We start from the raw sequence: 24,790 nt of genomic DNA, 5'->3' as shown, positions 1-24,790 counted from the left end.
TACCCAGGCCACTCCCGGTCATTCAGATTGTTCATGGTAGTCGGGCCACCTTCCTCTGACGTAGTCCTTCTCCAGGGCGAGATCCATGCAGTACTCACCAGACGACATCCGTAAGCTTATGGGGATGGAACAGAACGCGATTTACAGGTCCTATTGTCCGTCATACCATTACTTGAAAGAGATGTCAATGTGAAAAGTATCAACAATATAACAATGACATTGTTACACACAAGTCAGCAGCAACGTTGAAGATCAATTTAGACTTTTAAAAAGTTTGTTTCCCATTGTATAGAACTACTCCATAAGGTGGTCTTAAGAACCACCATTCCTATTGGCCATAATCAGCAATCTCCACAAAAAAGATAAACACATATTTTGTGGTAATTGCATAAAAAATTAAAAATAAAGATCGGCAATTATGTTTTAGCGTGTTGTACTGAGTCATACCTGGTTCGGATATCATTGTAATTCTCGATGGTCTCCGCTGGGAGCATTTGCACTTTCCCTTCGTTGAAATCAAAGAAACTGTAGGGGATGGAAGGAGTCCCTATTTTGGCGCACTGAAATAGGTTCCACTAGGTAGAGTGGGTTTTCCCCTCACGCCTCAGATCACACACATGGTGTGTTGATGACGGCTCAAATGTAGATGTTTAACGCTGTTTGAATAATTAGGAGAGATTGTGTTTTAGTGTCAGCAGAGAAACTGAAACAGAAATAGATCTGGAGGAAGGATTTTAAGAGTGTTTTACTGGCCGGTTTGTTTGTTGTCAGACCAACAGTTAAACTTGTTGTTCTGTCAGTTTGGTTTGTTGTCAGACGAGAGCAATTTTAAACTTGGTTTCTGCGCGTTTGGTTTGTTTAGACAACAGTTGAACTTGTTCTGTCTCGTTTGGTTTTTTGTTATACCAACAGTTAAACTTGTTTCTGTCGTTTGGTATTGTTGTCCAAGACCAACAGTCTATAACTTGTTTCTGTTCAGTTTAGGTTGTGTTGTCAGGCCAACAAGTTATAAGAGCTTTGGTTTCTGTCATATTGGTTGTTGTCCAGACCAAGCAGTAAACTTGGTTGCTGGGCCGGAGTTTGGTTTGTTGTCAGCCAAACAGTTAACGTTGTTTCTGTTCAGAGAATTGGTTTGTTGTCAGAACCGAACAGTTAAACTTGTGTTTGTCAGTTTGGTTTGTGTTCAGACAACAGTTTAAACGTTGTTTCTGTCCAGTTGGTTTGTATGTCAGACCAACAGTTAAACTTGTCTTCTGTCGTGTTTGGTTTTGTTGTATTACCAAATACAGTTAAACTTGTTTTTCTGTCGTTTGGTTTTGTTGTTAATACAACAGTTAAACTTGGTTCTGCCCGGTTTGGTTTTGTTTGTCAGACCAAACAGCGATTAACTTGTTTCTGTCGGTTTGGTTGTTGTTATACAACAGTTAAACTTGTTTCTGTCGGTTTGGTTTGTTGTTATACCAACAGTTAAACTTGTTTCTGTCGGTTTGGTTTGTTGTAATACAACAGTTAAACTTGGTTCTGTCGCGTTTGGTTTGTTGTTATACCAACAGTTAAACTTGGTTCTGCCGTGGTTGTGTTGTTGTCAGACCAACAGTTTTAAACTTGTTCTGCCGGTTTGGTAGTATGAGTATGATGGTGGATTTACATTTTCTGTGTGTGTTTGTGGGGAGAGCAGAGTGAGAAAAAGTGGCACTTCTACGACGATATGAGTTGAATGGACTTCTACGGATGAATAAATAAATATGGATAAATGGACTTCTACGCACGATATGGAGTTTGTCAATGTCATGATCTCGGTGTTTTATTATAGTTGTTTATCCCAACGGTTGTTGCATCTGGTAAATCATGTCTCTGAGTCCGCTTTCATTTTCCTGATGGAACACAGGTTGTTAGCTTGATTGGCTGGTACCGCGCTCCCACCCATGGTCTCACGGGCTGGTCAACAAAACCGCCCTCCAGTAGGAGGGAGATCTATATGGGGAAGAGGCAACAGCATAGGTATATTTCTAACTCAAACAACCCCTCAGAGGAAGCACCATGAAGCAGAATCAATGGTTAAACACAACAGGTAACATAGATATGTGTTTTTGGATGTATATAATATATATATTATATATGAAAATGAAGTGCATTCCGTATCTATTACTTCTACATATATCTGTATCTATTACTCTCTCTATATATATATATCTGTATCTATTACTCAATATATACAGTTATCTGTATCTATTACTCTCTCTTCTACATATATATATATATATATATATATAATATATATATTCTGTATCTATGTACTTTCTCTATATATAAATATCTATATCTATTAATATATCTCTATATACAGTGGGGAGAACAAGTATTTGAACACTGCCGATTTTGCAGGTTTTCCTACTTACAAAGCATGTAGAGGTCTGTCATTTTTATCATGGTACACTTTCAACTGTGAGAGACGGAATCTAAAACAAAAATCCAGAAAATCACATTGTATGATTTTTTTAAATAATTAATTTGCCATTTTATTGCATGACATAAGTATTTGTCACTACCAACCAGTAAGAATTCCGGCTCTCACAGACCTGTTAGTTTTTCTTTAGAAGCCCTCTGTTTCCACTCATTACCTGTATTAACTGCACCTGTTTGAACTCGTTACCTGTATAAAGACACCTGTCACACACTCAATCAACAGATTCCAACCTCTCCACAAATGGCCAAGACCAGAGAAGCTGTGTAAGGACATCAGGGATAAAATTGTAGACCTGCACAAGGTGGGATGGGCTACAGGACAATAAGGCAAGCAGCTTGGTGAGAAGGAAACAACTGTTGGCGCAATTATTAGAAAATGGAAGAAGTTCAAGATGACGGTCAATCACCCTCGGTCTGGGGCTCCATGCAAGATTTCACCTCGTGGGGCATCAATGATCATGAGGAAGGTGAGGGATCAGCCCAGAACTACACGGCAGGACCTGGTCAATGACCTGAAGAGAGCTGGGACCACAGTCTCAAAGAAACCATTAGTAACACACTAACGCACCGTCATGGATTAAAATCCTGCAGCGCACGCAAGGTCCCCCTGCTTAAGCCAGTGCATGTCCAGGCCCGTCTGAATTTTTGCCAATGACCATCTGGATGATCCAGAGAGGAAATGGAGAAGGTCATGTGGTCTGATGAGACAAAAATAGAGCTTTTTGGTCTAACTCCACTTGCCGTGTTTGAGGAAGAAGAAGTATGAGTACAACCCCAAGAACACATCCCAACCGTGAAGCGTGGAGGTGGAAACATCATTCTTTGGGGATGCTTTCTGCAAAGGGGACAGGACGACTGCACCGTATTGAGGGGAGGATGGATGGGGCCATGTATCGCGAGATCTTGGCCACAACCTCCTTCCCTCAGTAAGAGATTGAAGATGGGTCGTGGCTGGGTCTTCCAGCATGACAACGACACGAAGCAACAGCCATGGGCAACTAAGGAGTGGCTCGTAAGAAGCATCTCAAGGTCCTGGAGTGGCCTAGCCAGTCTCCAGACCTGAACCCAATAGAAAATCTTTGGAGGGAGCTGAAAGTCCGTATTGCCCAGCGACAGCCCCGAAACCTGAAGGATCTGGAGAAGATCTGTAGGGAGGAGGTGCCAAAATCCCTCTGCAGTGTGTGCAAACCTAGTCAAGAACTACAGGAAACGTATGATCTTCTGTAATTGCAAAACAAAGGTTTCTGTACCAAATATTTAAGTTCTGCTTTCTCTGATGTATCAAATACTTATGTCATGGCAATAAATGCAAATTAATTACTTAAAATCATACAATGTGATTTTCTGGATTTTTGTTTTTAGATCCCGTCTCTCATAGTTTAAGTGTACCTATGATAAAAATTACAGACCTCTACATGCTTTGTGTATGGAACCTGCAAAATCGGCAGTGTATCAAATACTTGTTCTCCCACTGCATCTGTATCTATTACTCATATATATATATATCTGTATCTATTACTCTGCATGTATATATCTGTATCTATTATTCTGTATATATATATCTGTATCTATTATTCTGTATATATATATCTGTATATATATACTCTATAAATACATATCTGTATCTATTACTCTGTATGTATTATATCTGTTATCTATTATTCTGTATATATATATATCTGTATACGTACTCTATATTATTATATATATGTATATATTACTCTGTATGTATATATCTGTATGCATATATCTGTATTATTATTCTGTATATATGTCTGTATATATCACTCTATAATATATATCTGTAATATATTACTCTGTAAGTAATATCTGTATATATTTCTTCTTTTCTCATTTTGTATATATATCTGTATCTATTACTCTCTCTATATATATCTGTATCTATACTCTCTCTATATATATCTGTATATATTACTCTGTATTATATTACTCTGTATGTATATATCCTACTTATTATCTCTCTCTCTATATATATGTTATATATTACTCTGTATGTATATATCTGTATATATTACTATCTCTATATATATATATATCTGTATATATTTACTATCTCTATATATATCTGTATATATTACTCTGTATATATATATATATCTGTATATATTACTATCTCTATATATATATCTGTATATATTACTCTGTATATATATATATATCTATTATTCTCCTCATATATTACAATCTGTATATATATATCTGTATATATATATGTCTGTATATATATATATATATATATATACTATATTATATATATTATTTTCTCCTCTCATATATATATATATATATATCTGTATTCAATTACTCTGTATATATATATGTATAGAGAGAAGTAATAGATACAGATATATGTAGAGTAATAGATACGGAATGCACTTCATTTTCATATATTATATATATATATATATATATCTGTATATATATATCTGTATCTTGTACTATTGCAACTGTAAGTATGTGCTCATAATGTTTGCTGAATGAAGACACAAAACCAGGTTTCCATCCAACCATTTTCTGCGAGTAAAGTACGTTGGGTAAAACATGCCTGATGGAAACAGCATATTTGTCTGTAAACTTCACAAATGTCCACAAAACAAAAATGCGCTAGACAAGGTGCGATCTTTTTGTGTCTTGTAAAATCAATTATCAGAGAATGGCTGTGGAAAAGTCTATATTTATACATAATAACCATCATATTTAAGTAAACTTGAGTCACGCGCATGATATTGAGTGTGGTGGTCGTCCCACTACGACTAGGGACAGTAGGCAGTGTATTCGTCTACAGATGAAATAACTTTAACAGATGGTGAAAGTGCACGGTGACGAGCTTGATGCTCCTTTCCATTGAGTGTCTTATTCTGGTGAGATGGTGATCGATGTTTTGCTGCCGTTTGACAAATAAAAAATTATCTCACTGCTTTGTCCATAATAATCTGATCCTGTAGGCTATACTCGCACTATATCTGCCATCTGCTTGGGTAGAGCGCACGTGCCAATACCAGTGGGCACATTTGCTATAAAACGCAACATTCTTTGTGACAAACCATCAGTAGAGATGAAAATGCGATGGAAACCACTTAAATTGATTTATTTTATTTTACTTTTATGTGCACTACGTCGTCACGCACAGACTTTTATCAGCAACAAGGCAATTTGACGGAAATACATCTCTGGTGGGAAAATGCACATCTTGTTTTTTTGATGATTTTTGAATATTCGCACGAAAATCTGTCGCAAATTGGATGGAAATGTAGCGAGTGATACAACATTCATATTGATCAATACTCTTATGATCAATACTCTTTACAAACACCATGGGAGAACAGTAGAATAAAACACTGGGCCTGGAGAACAACAACCATGGTGAGTACAGTAGGATAAACACCTGGGCCTGGAGAACAACAACCATGGTGAGTACAGTAGGATAAACCCCTGGGTTTGGAGAACAACAACCATGGTGAGTACAGTAGGATAAACGCTGGGCCTGGAGAACACAACCATGGTGAGTACAGTAGGATAAACACCGGTTTGGAGAACACAACCATGGTGAGTACAGTAGGATAAACACTGGGTTTGGAGTTTTTCTTGACCAGTTGACCTAAACATGAAAAAAAAACTCTCCATTCTCCTGCAGTACATACCTGAACTCCAGCGTATCCTTTGGGAGCCAGGAACCTCTCACACTCAGCCGCGATGTCGTTCCACTTCCACTCAAACAGGTGGGACGGATGGCCTGCCTGCCGTGCTTGGCATGGGGGTTGTTTGAAAGCCTGGCTCAGCCCAGCAGGGCCAACAGAACTAGATACCTCATCATGTTGTCTATCCCTGGTCGAGATAGAAGAAAAGAAATCAGGCGACTAACTGGAGAGTTGACACCCAGTATATATACAGAGCGTAGACGTCTGACCATTCACTCTATGGCCAATGATAGGGCGTATTATGTTTCTGTAAAGAATCCACATGTGTTTATCTACAAAGTCAAGGCAGTGTAAAAGCAGGTGTGTGGTATCACATCTTACTCACGATTGAAGTACCTACAGAGTTTTCCTTCCACAAATAGAAGAGTGAAAAATACCTCTGTCATACTGACATCTACTTTTACTGAATTACACTCTAAGAAAAAAAGGGTTCTTGCTGAGGAATAGGGTTCTGGTTTGATCTGAAAAACCCTTTTTGGATGGCAAAAGGTTCTACATCAGAACTTTAACTATTTCTGGAAGAAAGGGTTCTTGATGATTCGTTGGAAGGCAAGAAGGTTCTACATAGAACATATATCATATTTTCCAGCATGCTCTATTGCAGGGAGATTCTCAGAATTGTTTGTTCCAGTAATATCTGTGTTTTTTTGCATGTACATTGATTTGTTTATTAATGTTATGCTACACAAAGAAAATAACATTGTTTCTAACTAATCCAATCTGTTAGTAGTTAGATTTATTGTACCGTTACTGAGATGGTGTTCCAGTTTAGATTATTGAGGGTAGTCTCAGAAGTTAAGCTTTTCTACTCTGGCAGTCATTCTTGAACAAAGACTGCAGGTAATTAACAATTCAATTGTTGGATATCCTAAATTCTGTCTGGATTCCAATAGGAATTACACATCACTTTGCTAGCAATATAATGTGACTTTCAGGCCTTATGTGGCCTGTAACGCCACTGTGTTAGAGTATGACTAGGCTCTCTCAAAGAATGGCTTAATGATATATGTAATGTATTGTCATAATAATTCGATTGGAAAAGGCTGGTGGAACAGTTTCATAGAATACCCCTCCAAAGATAAAAGGGGTTCGTTGGTAGAACCTTCATAGACGGTTTAGGAATACCTTTAGATGAAACGTGGTTCTTGTGTAGAACCTTCATAGACGGTTCTAGGATAACCTTTAGATGATAACGTGGTTCTGGTAGACCTTAATAGATGGTTCTGGAATGAAAATTTAGATGATACGTGGGTTCTTGGTAGAACCCTTCATAGAGCGGTTCTAGGACTAACCTTTAGATGAAACGTGGTTCTTGGTAGAACCTTCATAGACGGTTCTAGGACTAACCTTTAGATGATAACGTGGTTTTGGTAGAACCCTTCATAGACGGTTCTAGGACATAACTACTTAGATGATAACGTGGTTCTTGGTAGAACCTTCATAGACGGTTCTAGGACTAACTTTAGATGATAACGTGGTTCTTGGTAGAACCTTCATAGACGGTTCTAGGACTAACCTTTAGAGATAATGTGGTTCTTGGTAGAACCCTTCATAGACGGTTCTAGGAATAACCTTTAGATGATAACGTGGTTCTTGGTAGAACCTTCATAGACGGTTCTAGGACTAACCTTTAGATATAAGAAGTGGTTCTGTTGTAGAACCCTTCATAGACGGTTCTAGGAATAACCTTTAGATGATAACGTGGTTCTTGGTAGAACCCTTCATAGACGGTTCTAGGACTAACCTTTAGATGATAACGTGGTTCTTGGTAGAACCTTCATAGACGGTTCTAGGAATAACCTTTAGATGATAACGTGGTTCTTGGTGAACCCTTCATAGACGGTTCTAGGACTAACCTTTAGATGATAACGTGGTTCTTGGTAGAACCCTTCATAGACGGTTCTAGGAACTAACCTTTAGATGATAACGTGGTTGTTTTAGAACCCTTCATAGACGGTTCTAGGACTAACCTTTAGATGATAACGTGGGTTCTTGGTAGAACCCTTCATAGACGGTTCTAGGAAAACCTTTAGATGATAACTGGTTCTTGTAGAACCTTCATAGACGGTTCTAGAAAACCTTTAGATGATAACGTGTTCTTGGTAGAGAAACCTTCATAGACGGTTCTAGGATAACCTTTAGATGATAACTGTGGTTCTTGGTAGAACCCTTCATAGACGGTTCTAGGAATAACCTTTAGATGATAACGTGGTTCTTGGTAGAACCTTCATAGACGAGGTTCTAGGACAAAACCTTTAGATGATAACGTGGTTCTTGGTAGACCTTCATAGACGGTTCTTAGGAATAACCTTTAGATGATAACGTGGTCTTGTATTAGAACCCTTCATAGACGGTTCTAGGACTAACCTTTAGATGATAACGTGGTTCTTGGTAGAACCCTTCATAGACGGTTCTAGGATAACCTTTAGATGATAACGTGGTTTTGGTAGAACCCTTCATAGACGGTTCTAGGAAAACCTTTAGATGATAACGTGGTTCTTGGTAGAACCCTTCATAGACGTTCTAGGAATAACTTTAGATGATAACGTGGTTCTGGTAGAACCCTTCATAGACGGTTCTAGACATAACCTTTAGATTGATAACGTGGTTCTTGGTAGAACCCTTCATAGACGGTTCTAGGAGAACCTTTAGATGATAATGTGGTTCTTGGTAGAACCTTCATAGACGGTTTAGGAACCTTTAGATGATAACGTGGTTCTTGGTAGAACCCTTCATAGACGGTTCTAGGAAGAACCTTTAGATGATAACGTGGTTCTTGGTAGAACCCTCATAGACGGTTCTAGGGAATAACCTTTAGATGAAACGTGGTTTCTTGGTAGAACCCTTCATAGACGGTTATAGGAACTAACCTTTAGATGATAACGTGGTTCTTGGTAGAACCCTTCATAGACGGTTCTAGGAATAACCTTTAGGTGATAACGTGGTCTTGTAGAACCTTCATAGACGGTTCTAGGACTAACCTTTAGATGATAACATGGTTCTTGGTAGAACCTGTCATGACGTGGCCCTTTCTGGAATAGATCGTGGCTTCCCCCCCTCTCTTACTCTCTCTCCATAAACCAGGTTTAGTACCTCAGGTCATAAATGCCAGGTAGAAAACTGCCATGTAGTATGGAGTAGAGAGCCTAGAGAGAAACAATGGAAGACTTGGTCAAACTCCTAAACTCCTAATTAACTTCTTATGGCTGCAGGGGCAGTATTGAGTAGCTTGGATGAAGAGTGCACAGAGTGCCAGAGTAAACGGCCTGCTCCTCAGTCATAGTGCTATAATATGCATATTATTAGTAGCATTCGATAGAAAACACTCTGAAGTTTCTAAACTGTTTGAATATGTCTATGAGTATAACAGAACTCATATGGCAGGCAAAAACCTGAGAAAAAATCCAAACAGGAAGTGGAATTCTGGCGCTGCGTCGAGATCCAACAACCATTGAATCAAACACGAGTATTTATAAACTCTGTTATTATTAAACCGATCACAATAGGCCTTCCCAAAGTAGAGTCAAGTCGTAGCGACTCTTGTCCTGTCACCATAACGACAGCCTCTGTCCCAGTCACCAGGACAACCGCCTGTATTCCATCACCAACTTGAACCGCCTCTGTCCAGTCACCACAACCAACAGCCCTCCTTTGATACCCAATCAACCACGACCAACAGCCTCTGCCGAGTCACCACCAGCACAGCTGCTGCCCAAGTGCCTCAGAGCCCAGTGCACAACTCACGTGAACCACACTGAGAGAGAGCCTCTTCCAGACAATTGGAGAAACCTGTTATTCGAACGCCTCTTATGTGAAATGTCAGAAGTGTCCAAGCAGCAGACGACCTCACAGACCAGGAGGACCGCTTCCCTAAGGTCCAAACCCAACAATGGCCTGCTGCCAGGACCACACAACCCAACCAACACATCCACAGAAAATCATTACCACACACCAAAGCCACCACAGATACCATCACACAATCAGACACCACCACAGCCATGCTGACTCACTCACCTCCCAAACAAAAGCCATCCAAGAATAATCACCTACACACCACTGCCACCGAGAGTATTACCACAGATCAGCACCACAGCCCAAACAGAGAAGTACCACCCACACCAAAACCCACAGCGCACTGCAATATCATTCAGAACCAACAGCCCATTCAAGGACCAGAGTAGGCCCATTCAAAGCCACAGTGTACACAAATATTACTACGCACACAAGAACCAGAACAGCCCACACTAAATACCACACACAGTCAGAACCACACCACAGGCCTAACTAGATACCACCACACAGTCAGAACCAACCACACTAAATACCACCCACACAGTCAGGAACCACCCAGCCACCTCACCTCTACACCCTAGAATCCACCCCAGCCCACACTAAAAACCACCACACAGTCTCACCAACCACCCCAGGCCCCCATACGAAATACCACACAAAGTCAGAACACATCGCGCGCAAGGCACCTCACACTAAATACCACCACACGTAAACCACTTCCAGCATACTAAACTCAATTATACCACATGAGCCACACATCAGAACACCCCAGACACTATAATACCACCACTACAGTCATGAACCACCCCATGCCCACCTGTGATATGATTAACCATGCAACAAACAACCTACTCTACTCGAGCAAACCACCTAGAGAGGGCGCACGCTATCCAGAGACCTCTTTGAGCCAGCTCTTACCGTCCCCAGTGTAGAGGCATCTCTTCCTTCGTACTCATCTCCCTCCAAGTCTATCTCAGATACTCCCCTTTGGCATCACGGACGATAAGAAAGTTAAATTAGGCCTGTTATAGGCCTGGAAGCTTTGTGACCAAGTCTCCATTGTCTCTCTAGGCTCCTCTCCATCCAAGTACTTCTAGGGTTACATATGCATGGGGCTCTATTTTGACTGAAGCTGGTCAGTGGGATATGACCTGAGGATCCAGTGTACGTGAGAACTGGTTTAGGAGAGAAGTTAAAGAGAGCGCGGACAGCCGACGGATCTATTCCACAGTGAAAGTGCCAGCTCGATGACAGGTTACCGAAGAACCATGTTGATCATCCTAAAAGTTAGTCCTAGAACGCGTCTAGAAGGGTTCTACCAAGAACCACGTTATCACCTAAAAGTTATTCCTTAACCGTTATGAAAGTTCTACAAGAACCACGTTATCATCTAAAGTTAGTCTAATAACCGTCTATGAAGGGTTCTACCAAGAACCACGTTATCATCTAAAGGTATTCTAGAACCGTCTATGACGGGTTCTACCATAGAACCACGTTATCATCTAAAGTTTTCCTAGAACCGTCTATGAAGGGTTCTACCAAGAACCCACTTATCATCTAAAGGTTAGTCTAGAACCGATCTATGAAGGGTTCACCAAGAACCACATTATCATCTAAAGGATTCTTCTAGAGAACCGTTATGAAAGGTTCTACCAAGAACCACGTTATCACTAAAGTTATTCCTAGGAACCCGTCTATGAAGGGTTCTAACCAAGAACCACGTTATCATTCTAAAGTTATTCTAGACTCTATGAAGGGTTCTACCAAGAACCACCGTTATCATCTAAAGGTGATTTCCTAGAAAACCGTCTATGAAGGGTTCTACAAGAACCAGGTTATCATCTAAAGGTTAGTCCTAGAACCGTCTATGAGGTTCTACCAAGAACCAACTTATCATCTAAAGGTAGTCCTAAACCGTCGATGAAGGTTCTACCAAGAACCACGTTACATCTAAAGGTGTATTCCTAGAACCGTCTATGAAGGTTCTACCAAGAACCACGTTATCATCTAAAAGTATTGTCCTAGAACGTCTATGAAGGGTTCTACCAAGAACCACGTTATCATCTAAAGGTATTCCTAGAACCGGTCTATGAAGGTTCCTACCAAAGAACCACGTTTCATCTAAAGCTTATTCCTAAAAACGTCTATGAAGGGTTCTACCAAGAACCACCGGTATCATCTAGGTTCTTCCTAGAACCGTCTATGAAGGGTTCTACAAGAACCACTATTCATCTAAAGGTTTTCTAGAAAACCGTCTATGAAGGGTTCTACCAAGAACACGTTATCATCTAAAGGTTTAGTCCCTAGAACCGTCTATGAAGGGTTACCAAGAACCACGTTATCTCTAAAAGGTTAGTCCTAGAACCGTCTATGAAGGTCTACAAGAAACCACGTTATCATCTAAAGGTTAGTCCTAGAACGTCTATGAAGGGTACCAAGAACCACGTTATCATCTAAAGGTTATTCCTAGGAACAGTCTATTGAAGGTTCTACAAGAACCACTTATCATGTCTAAAGGTTAGTCTTAGAACCGTCTATAAGGTTCTACCAAAGAACCACGTTATCATCTAAAGGTTATTCCTAACCGTCTATGAAGGTTCTACAAGAACCACGTATCATCTAAAGGTTAGTCCTAAACCGTCATGAAGGGTTCTACCAAGAAAACCACGTTATTCATCTAAGGTTATTCCATAGAAACCGTCATGAAGGTTCTCCAAAACCACATTATGTCTAAGGTTAGTCCTAGAAACTCTATTGAAGGGTTCTACCAAGAACCACGTTATCATCTAAAAGGAGTCTAGAACCGTCTATTGAGGTTCTACCAAGAACCACGTTATCATCTAAGTAATTCCTAGAACCGTCTATGAAGGCGTTCTAACCAAGAACCACGTTATCATCTAAAGGTAGTCCTAGAACCGTCTATGAGTCTACCAAGAACCACGTATCATCTAAGGTTTAGTCTAGAAACCCGTTAGAAGGGTTCTACCAAGAACCACGTTATCATCTAAAATGTTATTCTAGAACCATCTATGAAGTTCCTACCAAGAACCACTTATCATCTAAAGGTTATTCCTAGAACCGTCTATGAAGGGTTCTACCAAGAACCACGTTATCATCTAAAGGTTATTCCTAGAACCGTCTATGAAGGGTTCTACCAACGACCCCTTTTATCTTTGGAGGGGTATTCTATGAACTGTTCCACCAGCCTTTTCCAATCGAATTATTTATGACAATACATTACATATATCATTAAGGCCATTCTTTGAGAGAGCCTAGTCATACTCTAACACAGTGGCGTTACAGGCCACATAAGGCCTGAAAGTCACATTATATTGGCTAGCAAAGTGATGTGTAATTCCTATTGGAATCCAGACAGAATTTAGGATATCCAACAATTGGAATTGTTAATTACCTGCAGTCTTTGTTCAGAATGACTGCCAGAGTAGAAAAGCTTAACTTCTGAGACTACCTCAATAATCTAAACTGGAACAACCATCTCAGTAACGGGTACAATAAATCTAACTACTAACAGATTGGATTAGTTTAGAAAACAATGTTATTTTTCTTTGTGTAGCATAACATTAATAAACAAATCAATGTACATGCAAAAAACACAGATATTACTGTGAAACAAACAATTCTGAGAATCTCCCTGCAATAGAGCATGCTGGGAAATATGATATATGGTTCTATGTAGAACCCTTCTTGCCTTCCAACGAATCATCAAAGAACCCTTTCTTCCAGAAATAGTTAAAGGTTCTATGTAGAACCTTTTGCCATCCAAAAAGGGTTTTTCAGATCAAACCAGAACCCTATTCCTCAGCAAGGAACCCTTTTTTTTCTTAGAGTGTAATTCAGGTAAAGTAGATGTCAGTATGACAGAGGTATTTTTCACTCTTCTATTTGTGGAAGGAAAACTCTGTAGGTTACTTCAATCGTGAGTAAGATGTGATACCACACACCTGCTTTTACACTGCCCTTGACTTTGTAGATAAACACATGTGGATTCTTTACAGAAACATAATACGCCCTATCATTGGCCATAGAGTGAATGGTCAGACGTCTACGCTCTGTATATATACTGGGTGTCAACTCTCCAGTTAGTCGCCTGATTCTTTTCTTCTATCTCGACCAGGGATAGACAACATGATGAGGTATCTAGTTCTGTTGGCCCTGCTGGGGCTGAGCCAGGCTTTCAACAACCCCCATGCCAAGCACGGCAGGCAGGCCATCGTCCACCTGTTTGAGTGGAAGTGGAACGACATCGCGGCTGAGTGTGAGAGGTTCCTGGCTCCCAAAGGATACGCTGGAGTTCAGGTATGTACTGCAGGAGAATGGAGAAGTTTTTTTCATGTTTAGGTCAACTGGTCAAGAAAAACTCCAAACCCAGTGTTTATCCTACTGTACTCACCATGGTTGTTGTTCTCCAAACCCAGGGTTTATCCTACTGTACTCACCATGGTTGTTGTTCTCCAGGCCCAGCGTTTATCCTACTGTACTCACCATGGTTGTTGTTCTCCAAACCCAGGGTTTATCCTACTGTACTCACCATGGTTGTTGTTCTCCAGGCCCAGTGTTTATCCTACTGTACTCACCATGGTTGTTGTTCTCCAGGCCCAGTGTTTATCTAACTGTTCTCACCATGGTTGTTGTAAAGAGTATGATCAAATAAGATATTGATCATATATGAATGTTGTATCACTCGCTACATTTCCATCCAATTTGCGACAGATTTTCCGTGCGAATATTCAAAAATCATCAAAAAAACAAGATGTGCATTTTCCCACCAGAGATGTATTTCCGTCAAATTGCCTTGTTGCTGATAAAAGTCTTGTGCGTGACGACGTAGTGCACATAAAAGTAAAATAAAATAAATCAATTAAGTGTTTCCATCGCATTTTCATCTCTACTGATGGTTTTGTCACAAAGAATGTTGCTGTATAGCAAATGTGCCCACTGGTATTGGCACGGCGCTCTACCCAACAGATGGCAGATATAGTGCGATTAGCCTACAGGATCCGATTATTATGGACAAAGCAGTGAGATAATTTTTATTTGTCAAACGGCAGCAAAACATCGATCACCATCTCACCAGAATAAGACACTCAATGGAAAGGAGCATCAAGCTCGTCACCGTGCACTTTCACCATCTGTAAAGTTATTTCATCTGTAGACGAATACACTGCCTACTGTCCCTAGTCGTAGTGGACGACACACCACACATATCATCGCGTGACTCCAAGTTTACTAAATATGATGGTTATTATGTAATAATATAGACTTTTCCACAGCCATTTCTCTGATAATGATTTTACAGACACAAAAAAGATCGCACCTTGTCTAGCGCATGTTTTGTGGACATTTGTGGAGTTTACAGACAAATATGCTGTTTCCATCAGGCATGTTTTACCAACGTACTTTACTCGCAGAAAATGGTTGGATGGAAACCTGGTTTGTGTCTTCATTCAGCAAACATTATGAGCACATACTACAGTTGCAATAGTACAAGATACAGATATATATATACAGATATTATATATATATATATATATATTGAAAATGAAGTGCATTCCGTATCTATTACTCTACATATATCTGTATCTATTACTCTCTCTATACATATATATATACAGAGTAATTGAACAAGTATATATATATATATATATATGAGAGAGAATAATATATATAAATATATATATATATATATATATATACAGAATATATATACAGATATATATATACAGATGTATATATGAGAGAGAATAAATATAATAATATATATACAAGTAATATATACAGATATATATATAGAGATAGTAATATATACAGATATATATATATATACAGAGTAATATATACAGATATATATATAGAGATAATAAATATACAGTTATATATATTATAGAGATAGTAATATATACAGATATATACATACAGAGTAATATATACATATATATAGAGAGAGAATAATAGATAAGGATATATACATACAGAGTAATATATACAGAGATATATTACAGATATATAGTAGAGAGTAATAGATACAGATAATATATAGAAGAGAGTAATAGATACAGATATATACAAACAGAGAAATATATACAGATATATACTTACAGAGTAATATATACAGATATATATATATAGAGTGATATATACAGACATATATACAGAATAAAGAATACAGATATATGCATACAGATATATACATACAGAGTAATATATACATATATAAAATATAGAAGTAACGTATACAGATATATATATATACAGAATAATAGATACAGATTATTATATATACGAAGTATAATAGATACAGATAGTATATTATAGAGTAAAATAATACAGATAAGTAATATCAGAATATAGAACAGATATATATATACAGAATCAATAGATACAGATATACATGCAGGTAATAGATACAGATATATATATATAGTAGTAATAGATACAGATGCAGTGGGAGAACAAAGTATTTGATACACTGCCGATTTTGCAGGTTTTCCTACTTACAAAGCATGTAGAGGTCTGTATTTTTATCATAGGTACACTTAAACTATGAGAGACGGGATCTAAAACAAAAATCCAGAAAATCACATTGTATGATTTTTAAGTAATTAATTTGCATTTATTGCATGACATAAGTATTTGATACATCAGAAAAGCAGAACTTAATATTTGGTACAGAAACCTTTGTTTGCAATTACAGAGATCATACGTTTCCTGTAGTTCTTGACTAGGTTTGCACACACTGCAGCAGGGGATTTTGGCCCACTCCTCCCTACAGATCTTCTCCAGATCCTTCAGGTTTCGGGGCTGTCGCTGGCAATACGGACTTTCAGCTCCCTCCAAAGATTTTCTATTGGGTTCAGGTCTGGAGACTGGCTAGGCCACTCCAGGACCTTGAGATGCTTCTTACGGAGCCACTCCTTAGTTGCCATGGCTGTGTGCTTCGTGTCGTTGTCATGCTGGAAGACCCAGCCACGACCCATCTTCAATGCTCTTACTGAGGGAAGGAGGTTGTTGGCCAAGATCTCGCGATACATGGCCCCATCCATCCTCCCCTCAATACGTGCAGTCGTCCTGTCCCCTTTGCAGAAAAGCATCCCCAAAGAAGATGTTTCCACCTCCCACGCTTCACGGTTGGGATGGTGTTCTTGGGTGTACTCATACTTCTTCTTCCTCCAAACACGGCAAGTGGAGTTAGACCAAAAAGCTCTATTTTTGTCTCATCAGACCACATGACCTTCTTCCATTCCTCCTCTGGATCATCCAAGATTCATTGGCAAACTTCAGACGGGCCTGGACATGCATGGCTTAAGCAGGGACCTTGCGTGCGCTGCAGGATTTTAATCCATGACGGCGTAGTGGTTACTAATGGTTTTCTTTGAGACTGTGGTCCCAGCTCTCTTCAGGTCATTGACCGGTCCTGCCGTGTAGTTCTGGGCTGATCCCTCACCTTCCTCATGATCATTGATGCCCACGAGGTGAAATCTGCATGGAGCCCCAGACCGAGGTGATTGACCGTCATCTTGAACTTCTTCCATTTTCTAATAATTGCGCCAACAGTTGTTTCCTTCTCACCAAGCTGCTTGCCTATTGTCCTGTAGCCCATCCCAGCCTTGTGCAGTCTACAATTTTATCCCTGATGTCCTTACACAGCTCTCTGGTCTTGGCCATTGTGGAGAGTTGGAATCTGTTTGATTGAGTGTGTGGACAGGTGTCTTTTATACAGGTAACGAGTCAAACAGGTGCAGTTAATACAGGTAATGAGTGGAGAACAGGAGGCTTCTTAAAGAAAAACTAACAGGTCTGTGAGAGCCGGAATTCTTACTGGTTGTGTAGGTGATCAAATACTTATGTCATGCAATAAAATGCAAATTAATATTTAAAAATCATACAATGTGATTTTCTGGATTTTTGTTTTAGATTCCGTCTCTCACAGTTGAAGTGTACCATGATAAAAAGACAGACCTCTACATGCTTTGTAAGTAGGAAAACCTGCAAAATCGGCAGTGTATCAAATACTTGTTCTCCCCACTGTATATAGAGATATATTAATAGTATAATTATATATATAGAGAAAGTAATAGATACAAGATATAAAAAATATATTATATAATTATATAATATAATATATATATGTAGAAAGAGAGTAATAGATACAGATACTGTATATATTGAGTAATAGATACAGATATATATATATAGAGAGAGTAATAGATACAGATATATGTAGAGTAATAGATACGGAATGCACTTCATTTTCAATATAATAATATATATATATATACATCCAAAAACACATATCTAAGTTACCTGTTGTGTTTAACCCATTGATCTGCTTCATGGTGCTTCCTCTGAGGTGTTTGAGTTAGAAATATACCTATGCTGTTGCCTCTTCCCATATAGATCTCCCCTCCTACTGAGGCTTTTGTTGACCAGCCTGGAGACCATGGGGGGGTAGCGCGTACCAGCCAATCAGCTACAACCTGTGTTCCAGATCAGGAAATGAGAGCGAGCTCAGAGACATGATTACCAGATGCAACAACTGGGTAAAAAAAACTATAATAAAAACACGAGATCATGAACTGACAAACCCATATCTCGTAGAAGTCCATTTATCCATATTTATTTATTCATCCGGAGAAGTCCATTCAACTCCATATCGTCGTAGAAGTGCCACTTTATCTCCTACTCTGCTCCCACAAACACACACAGAAAAATGTAAATCACCATCATACTCATACTACCAAACCGGCAGAACAAGTTTAACTGTTGGTCTGACAACAAACCAAACCGGCAGAACCAAGTTAACTGTTGGTATAACAACAAACCAAACCGACAGAACCAAGTTTAACTGTTTGTATAACAACAAACCAAACCGACAGAACAAGTTAACTGTTGGTATAACAACAAACCAAACCGACAGAAACAAGTTTAACTGGGTTGTAACAAACAAACCAAACCGACAGAAACAAGTTTAACTGTTGGTCTGACAACAAACCAAACCGGCAGAACCAAGTTTAACTGTTGTATAACAACAAACCAAACCGACAGAAACAAGTTTAACTGTTGGATAACAACAAACCAAACCGACAGAAACAAGTTTAACTGTTGGTCTGACAACAAACCAAACTGACAGAAACAAGTTTAACTGTTGGTCTGACAACAAACCAAACTGACAGAAACAAGTTTAACTGTTGGTCTGACAACAAACCAAACTGACAGAACAAGTTTAACTGTTGGTCTGACAACAAACCAAACTCCGGCAGAACCAAGTTTAACTGTTGGTCTGACAACAAACCAAACTGACAGAAACCAAGTTTTAACTGTTGGCTGACAACAAACCAAACTGACAGAAACAAGTTTAACTGTTGGTCTGACAACAAACCAAACCGACAGAAACAAGTTTAACTGTTGGTATACAACAAACCAAACGACAGAACAAGTCAACTGTTGTCTACAACAAACCAAACGGCAGAAACCAAGTTTAACTGTTGGTCTGACAACAAACCAAACTGACAGAAACAAGTTTAACTGTTGGTCTGACAACAAACCAAACCGGCAGAAAAAACTGTTAAAATCCTTCCTCCAGATCTATGTTCTGTTCAGTTTTCTTGTGACACTAAAACCTCTCTCCTAATATTCCCAGGTTAACATCTACGTTGATGCCGTCATCAACCACATGTGTGGAGCTGGAGGCGGAGAGGGAACCCACTCTACCTGTGGAACCTATTTCAGTGCCAAAAATAGGGACTTCCCTTCCATCCCCTACAGTGTCTTTGATTTCAACGAAGGAAAGTGCAAATCTCCCAGCGGAGACATCGAGAATTACAATGATATCAACCAGGTATGACTCAGTACACGCTAAATAATTATTGCCGATCTTTATTTTTAATTTTTTATGCAATTACACAAAATATTGTTTATCTTTTTGTGGAGATGCTGATTATGGCCATAGGACTGGTGGTCTTAAGACCACTTATGGAGTAGTCTTTAACAATGGGAAACAAACTTTTTAAAAGTCTAAATTGATTCAAGTTTGCTGTTGACTTGTGTGATACAATGTCATTTGTATTATTGTGATACTTTTCACATTGACACTCTTTCAAGTTGGTAACGGACAAATGACTGTAATCAGCGTTCTGTTCCATCCCCAGGTACGTGATTGTCGTCTGGTGAGTCTGCTGGATCTCGCCCTGGAGAAGGACTACGTCAGAGGAAAGGTGGCCGACTACATGAACAATCTGATCGACATGGGAGTGGCTGGGTTCAGAGTGGACGCCAGTAAACACATGTGGCCCGGCGACCTTACTGTCATCTACGGAGGTCTCCACAACCTCAACACCCGCTGGTTCAACGAGGGATCCAGACCCTTCATGTTCCAGGAGGTAATAATGTACCTCCTTGTTTTTCTAGTAGAATAAAACTATACTACTCGGTCCCCCCCCACACACACACAATATATTTGCTTCGAGCATCTGGAAAACGGCTATATAGGCCTGAATCCAATCAATTTTGTTCCATAACATGTAGACATCTACCATCCTCTTACTCAGTCTTGGCATCTCCATTTGTAAAGGTGTATCTTCAACATTTTTCTTTATTGCTTCCCTTTAGGTCATCGACATGGGTGGTGAGGCCATCCAGACCTCAGATTACTTCCCCCTAGGCAGAGTCACTGAGTTCAAATATGGAGCCAAAATCGGAAACGTCTTCCGCAAGTGGAACGGCGAAAAGCTGTCTTACACCAAGTAAGATATGATTACATGAATTAACATTGTATTATTTTCATTGTAGTAATTTAGCAGATGCTCTTATTCAACTAACAAACAACTAATTTAAAGATGGACTCAAGCTATTTCTGAACTAGTTTTCTGTTGAAAAACAATATCTGAAGTCTAAATGCAGTGGTGGCACTTAAGCGGAAAAAATATAGACTTAAAAACGTCGTCCAATCAGAGTTGGTCTGATGGTCTAACGGTCTGGCGTGATGTCATCGGCCTCTCCTTGAGGAACAATACAGGAGCAATAGAGAACTAAAGAGGAAAGCCCCCCCCCATTCACTTGTGCCATTACATGAGGACACCTGGACCACCTATTGACATGTGCTTTTTTCAGTTAATCCGGTGTTAAATGAGATGGAGTGGCACTTTAACTAATTTCATCATAAGTTACAAACTCATTTAATACATAATTAAATACAATTACAAACTCATAATATAAATTTTATAAACACTTATCATTGTGTTTGTGAATATTTCAAAGATACAGTTGATGTATGGGTATTTGTAAGTAGCGTGTGAAGTGTGTGAATTTGTGTGTGAATTTGTCAACTTTGTCATTTTCCTAAATCCTTTCGATGTGTGTATTCCAGGAACTGGGGTGAAGGCTGGGGCTTCATGCCCGACGGCAATGCTCTTGTGTTTATTGATAACCATGACAACCAGAGAGGTCATGGAGGAGGTGGAAACGCCATACTCACCTTCTGGGACGCCAGGTACCCTTTCACTCCACCTCTCTCTTACATTCAAATCTTTCACTACACGACTTTACCAATATCCGTTTTAACAACATACACTACTACAATTCCTTCCTTTTAAATTTCTTTCACCACTGTAAACATAATTTATGACAGCTGAAGGAAGTACACAATTTATCTTCAGGAAAATGACCTTTTCTATTTTTCACACCAATCCCCACCAAATGACATCAATGCATGATTAACAGAAAAAATAACCATTATGAAAACAAAACATTATTTGATGTTTCATCGAGTTTTGACTCACCTACAGGATTTACAAGATGGCCGTGGCCTACATGCTTGCCCATCCCTACGGGGTGGCCCGTGTGATGTCCTCCTTCCGCTGGAACCGTGCTGATGACTGGCAGGGCCCTCCCTCCCACGAAGATGGATCCACCAAGGATGTCCAAGTAAACGCTGACGACACCTGTGGAGACGGATGGGTGTGTGAGCACAGGTGGCGCCAGATTACGTAAGTCATACAGCAAACAAAGGCAGGTAATGATGTACATCACAGGATGTTTGTGACACATTGAGTCAGCAGTCTAGTGGTTAGAGAGTTGGACTGGTAATAAATCTGTTGTTCTGCCCCTGAACAAGGCGGTTAACCCACTGGTCCTAGGCCGTCATTGTAAATAAGAATTTGTTCTTAACTGACTTGCCTAGTTAAATAAAGGTAAAATAATATATAGATTTTTTTTAAACATGAATTTGGGAGGACGTGCTCGTGGTATCTCAAAAAGACCAATTAGTGGAAAAAGATCAGATATGGGCTGACTGTGTAATTGGGAAAATATTCAGACCTCTTCACATTTTCCACATTTTGTTACATTATAGCATTATTCTAAAATGCATATATATAAAATATATATATATATCTCATGAATCTACACATAGTACCCCATGATGACAAAGTGAAAACAGGTTTTTAGAAACAAAAACTGAAACACCTTATTTACATAATAAGTATTATTACATATAAGTATTCAGACCCTTTACTATGAGACTCAACATTGAGCTCAGGTGTATCCTGTTTCCATTGATCGTCCTTGAGATGTTTCTACAACTTGATTGGAGTCCACCTGTGGTATATTCAATTGATTGGACATGATTTGGAAAGGCACACACCTTTCTATATAAGGTCCCACAGTTGACAATACATGTCAGAGCAAAAACCAAGCCATGAGGTCAAAGGAATTGTCTGTAGAGCTCTGAGACAGGATTGTGTCGAGGCACAGATCCGAGGAAGGTTACCAAAAAAATTCTGTAATTTTGAAGGTTCCCAAGTACACAGTGGCCTCCATCATTCTTAAACGGAAGACGTTTGTAACTAACAAGACTCTTCCTAGAGCTGGCCGCCCGGCCAAACTTAGCAATCGGGGGGGAGAAGAAACAAATGTCAGTTTTTTATTGTTAATACATTTACACAAATTTCTAATAATTATGGGGTTTTGTGTTTAGATTGGTGAGAAACAATTTTTTTAATACATTTTAGAATAAGACTGTACTGTAACAAAATGTGGAAAAAGTGAAGGGGTCTGAATGCTTTCCGAATGCACTTTACACTACATGGCCAAAACATATGTGGACACTAACCCGTCAAATATCTCACAAAAACATCATGGTCATTAATACAGAGTTAGTACCCCCTTTGCTGCTATAACAGCCTCCACTCTTCTGGGAAGGCTTTCCACTAGATGTTGGAACATTGCTATAGGGTTTAGATTCAGCCACAAGAGCATTCCAGACGGCTGCATTGGGGCAGGTAGCGTTCTCCTGGCATCCGCCAAATCCAGATTTGTCCATTAGACTGCCAAATGGTGATGCATGATTCATCACTCCAGAGAATGCGTTTCCACTGCTCCAGAGTCCAATGGCGGCGAGCTTTACACCACTCCAACTGAAGCTTGGCGTTGCACATGGTGATCTTAGGCTTGTGTGTGCGGCTGCTCGGCTCCTGCTCGGAAACCCATTTCATGAAGCTCCCGACAAACAGTTCTTGTGCTGACGTTGCTTCCAGAGGCAGTTTGGAACTCGGTAACGGTTGCAACCGAGGACAGACAATTTTTAAGTCGCTACTCACTTCAGCACTCGGCGGTCCACTTTGTGCCTGAGCCGGGCAGTTGACCAGATCAGCTCTAGCAGGGCAGAAATTTGACTAACTGACTTGTTGGAAAGGTGGCATTCTATGACGGTGCCACATTGAATGTCACTGAGCTCTTCAGTACGGCCATTCTGCTGCCAGTGTTTGTCTATGAAGATTGCATGACCGTGTGCTCGATTTTATACACCTGTCAGTAACGGTTGTGGCTGAAATAGCCGAAATCACAATGTTTTGTACGCGTAGTGTATCATAGACAAATTTAAATAAACACATAGAAATAACCGTTCATTCCACTGACTGTAGCTACAACGATTTTAGAACGATTTTGGTCGGCTGTTCTGCAGAAGAAAAATAACTATGATAATAAATTCCCTCTTTGTCTTCTGTCTGTGTAGGAACATGGCTACCTTCCGTAACGTGGTGAATGGACAGCCCCATTCCAACTGGTGGGATAATGGGAACAACCAGGTGGCCTTTGGACGCGGCAACCGCGGATTCATTGTCTTCAACAACGATGACTGGTAATGTCTACACTGTAACACCTTGGTTTATTTGTTTGTAAGTCGGTGGGTGGTGGGTTGGTGGGTTGGTTGATTGGCAGAGTGATCGGTCGATTGATTGACTGACTGATTAGTTGACTGGTTGTTTGATTGATTGACTGAGTGGTTAATTGATTGAATTCAGATAAACTTCACACTTAGCTCTCTACTTCCTGTGTTTCAACCAATCAGGCACCTGGATGTGACTCTGAACACTGGCATGCCCGGCGGTGCCTACTGTGATGTCATTTCTGGCCAGAGGGACGGAGAGCGCTGCACGGGGAAGACCATCAATGTTGGGGACGATGGTCGCGCCCACTTCAAGATCAGCAACACCGAAGAGGACCCCATGGTGGCGATCCATGCTGACTCCAAGCTGTAAAAAAATCCACTATAAACACAAACAAACAATAAAATCTACTGCAAACTGAACTTCTGTGGTGGTTTGGTTTTGTTTTTGCTGTTATGTGAAGGCTTGACTTGATGGTCAATGCTGAATCTATTTCAGCGGATATTCTTTAACATGCTTGGTGATTTATAGGGAAGCAGGTTAACGTTCCTGATTTGAGACGGACGCTGAAGTATTTGAAGCCTTAACTTTGACACTTCTAAGTTGACTTGGGCAAATGGATGGTCACAA

At 39.7% G+C, this 24,790-nt stretch overlaps 1 protein-coding gene across 1 annotated transcript in view; it reads left to right on the top strand.

Moving 5' to 3' along the window:
* LOC112069957 (alpha-amylase-like) overlaps positions 1 to 24,582 on the top strand; it is a 27,326-nt gene extending 2,744 nt beyond the window's left edge. Inside the window, 10 exon segments of the mRNA XM_024137359.2 lie at positions 14,113 to 14,294; positions 18,393 to 18,423; positions 18,426 to 18,535; positions 19,636 to 19,833; positions 20,144 to 20,374; positions 20,604 to 20,737; positions 21,361 to 21,483; positions 21,779 to 21,979; positions 24,007 to 24,132; positions 24,343 to 24,582. Of these exon segments, the coding sequence (XP_023993127.2) occupies positions 14,124 to 14,294; positions 18,393 to 18,423; positions 18,426 to 18,535; positions 19,636 to 19,833; positions 20,144 to 20,374; positions 20,604 to 20,737; positions 21,361 to 21,483; positions 21,779 to 21,979; positions 24,007 to 24,132; positions 24,343 to 24,532 (1,515 nt within the window). The 5' untranslated portion in view covers positions 14,113 to 14,123 and the 3' untranslated portion in view covers positions 24,533 to 24,582.
* The last annotated feature ends 208 nt before the right edge of the window (positions 24,583 to 24,790 follow it).

The sequence above is a fragment of the Salvelinus sp. IW2-2015 genome, unplaced genomic scaffold, assembly GCF_002910315.2.
Source record: "Salvelinus sp. IW2-2015 unplaced genomic scaffold, ASM291031v2 Un_scaffold1170, whole genome shotgun sequence".
Lineage (NCBI taxonomy): Eukaryota > Metazoa > Chordata > Actinopteri > Salmoniformes > Salmonidae > Salvelinus > Salvelinus sp. IW2-2015.
The sequence above is the reverse complement of the archived record's forward strand: the minus strand, read 5'-3'. Positions and strand labels throughout refer to the sequence as shown.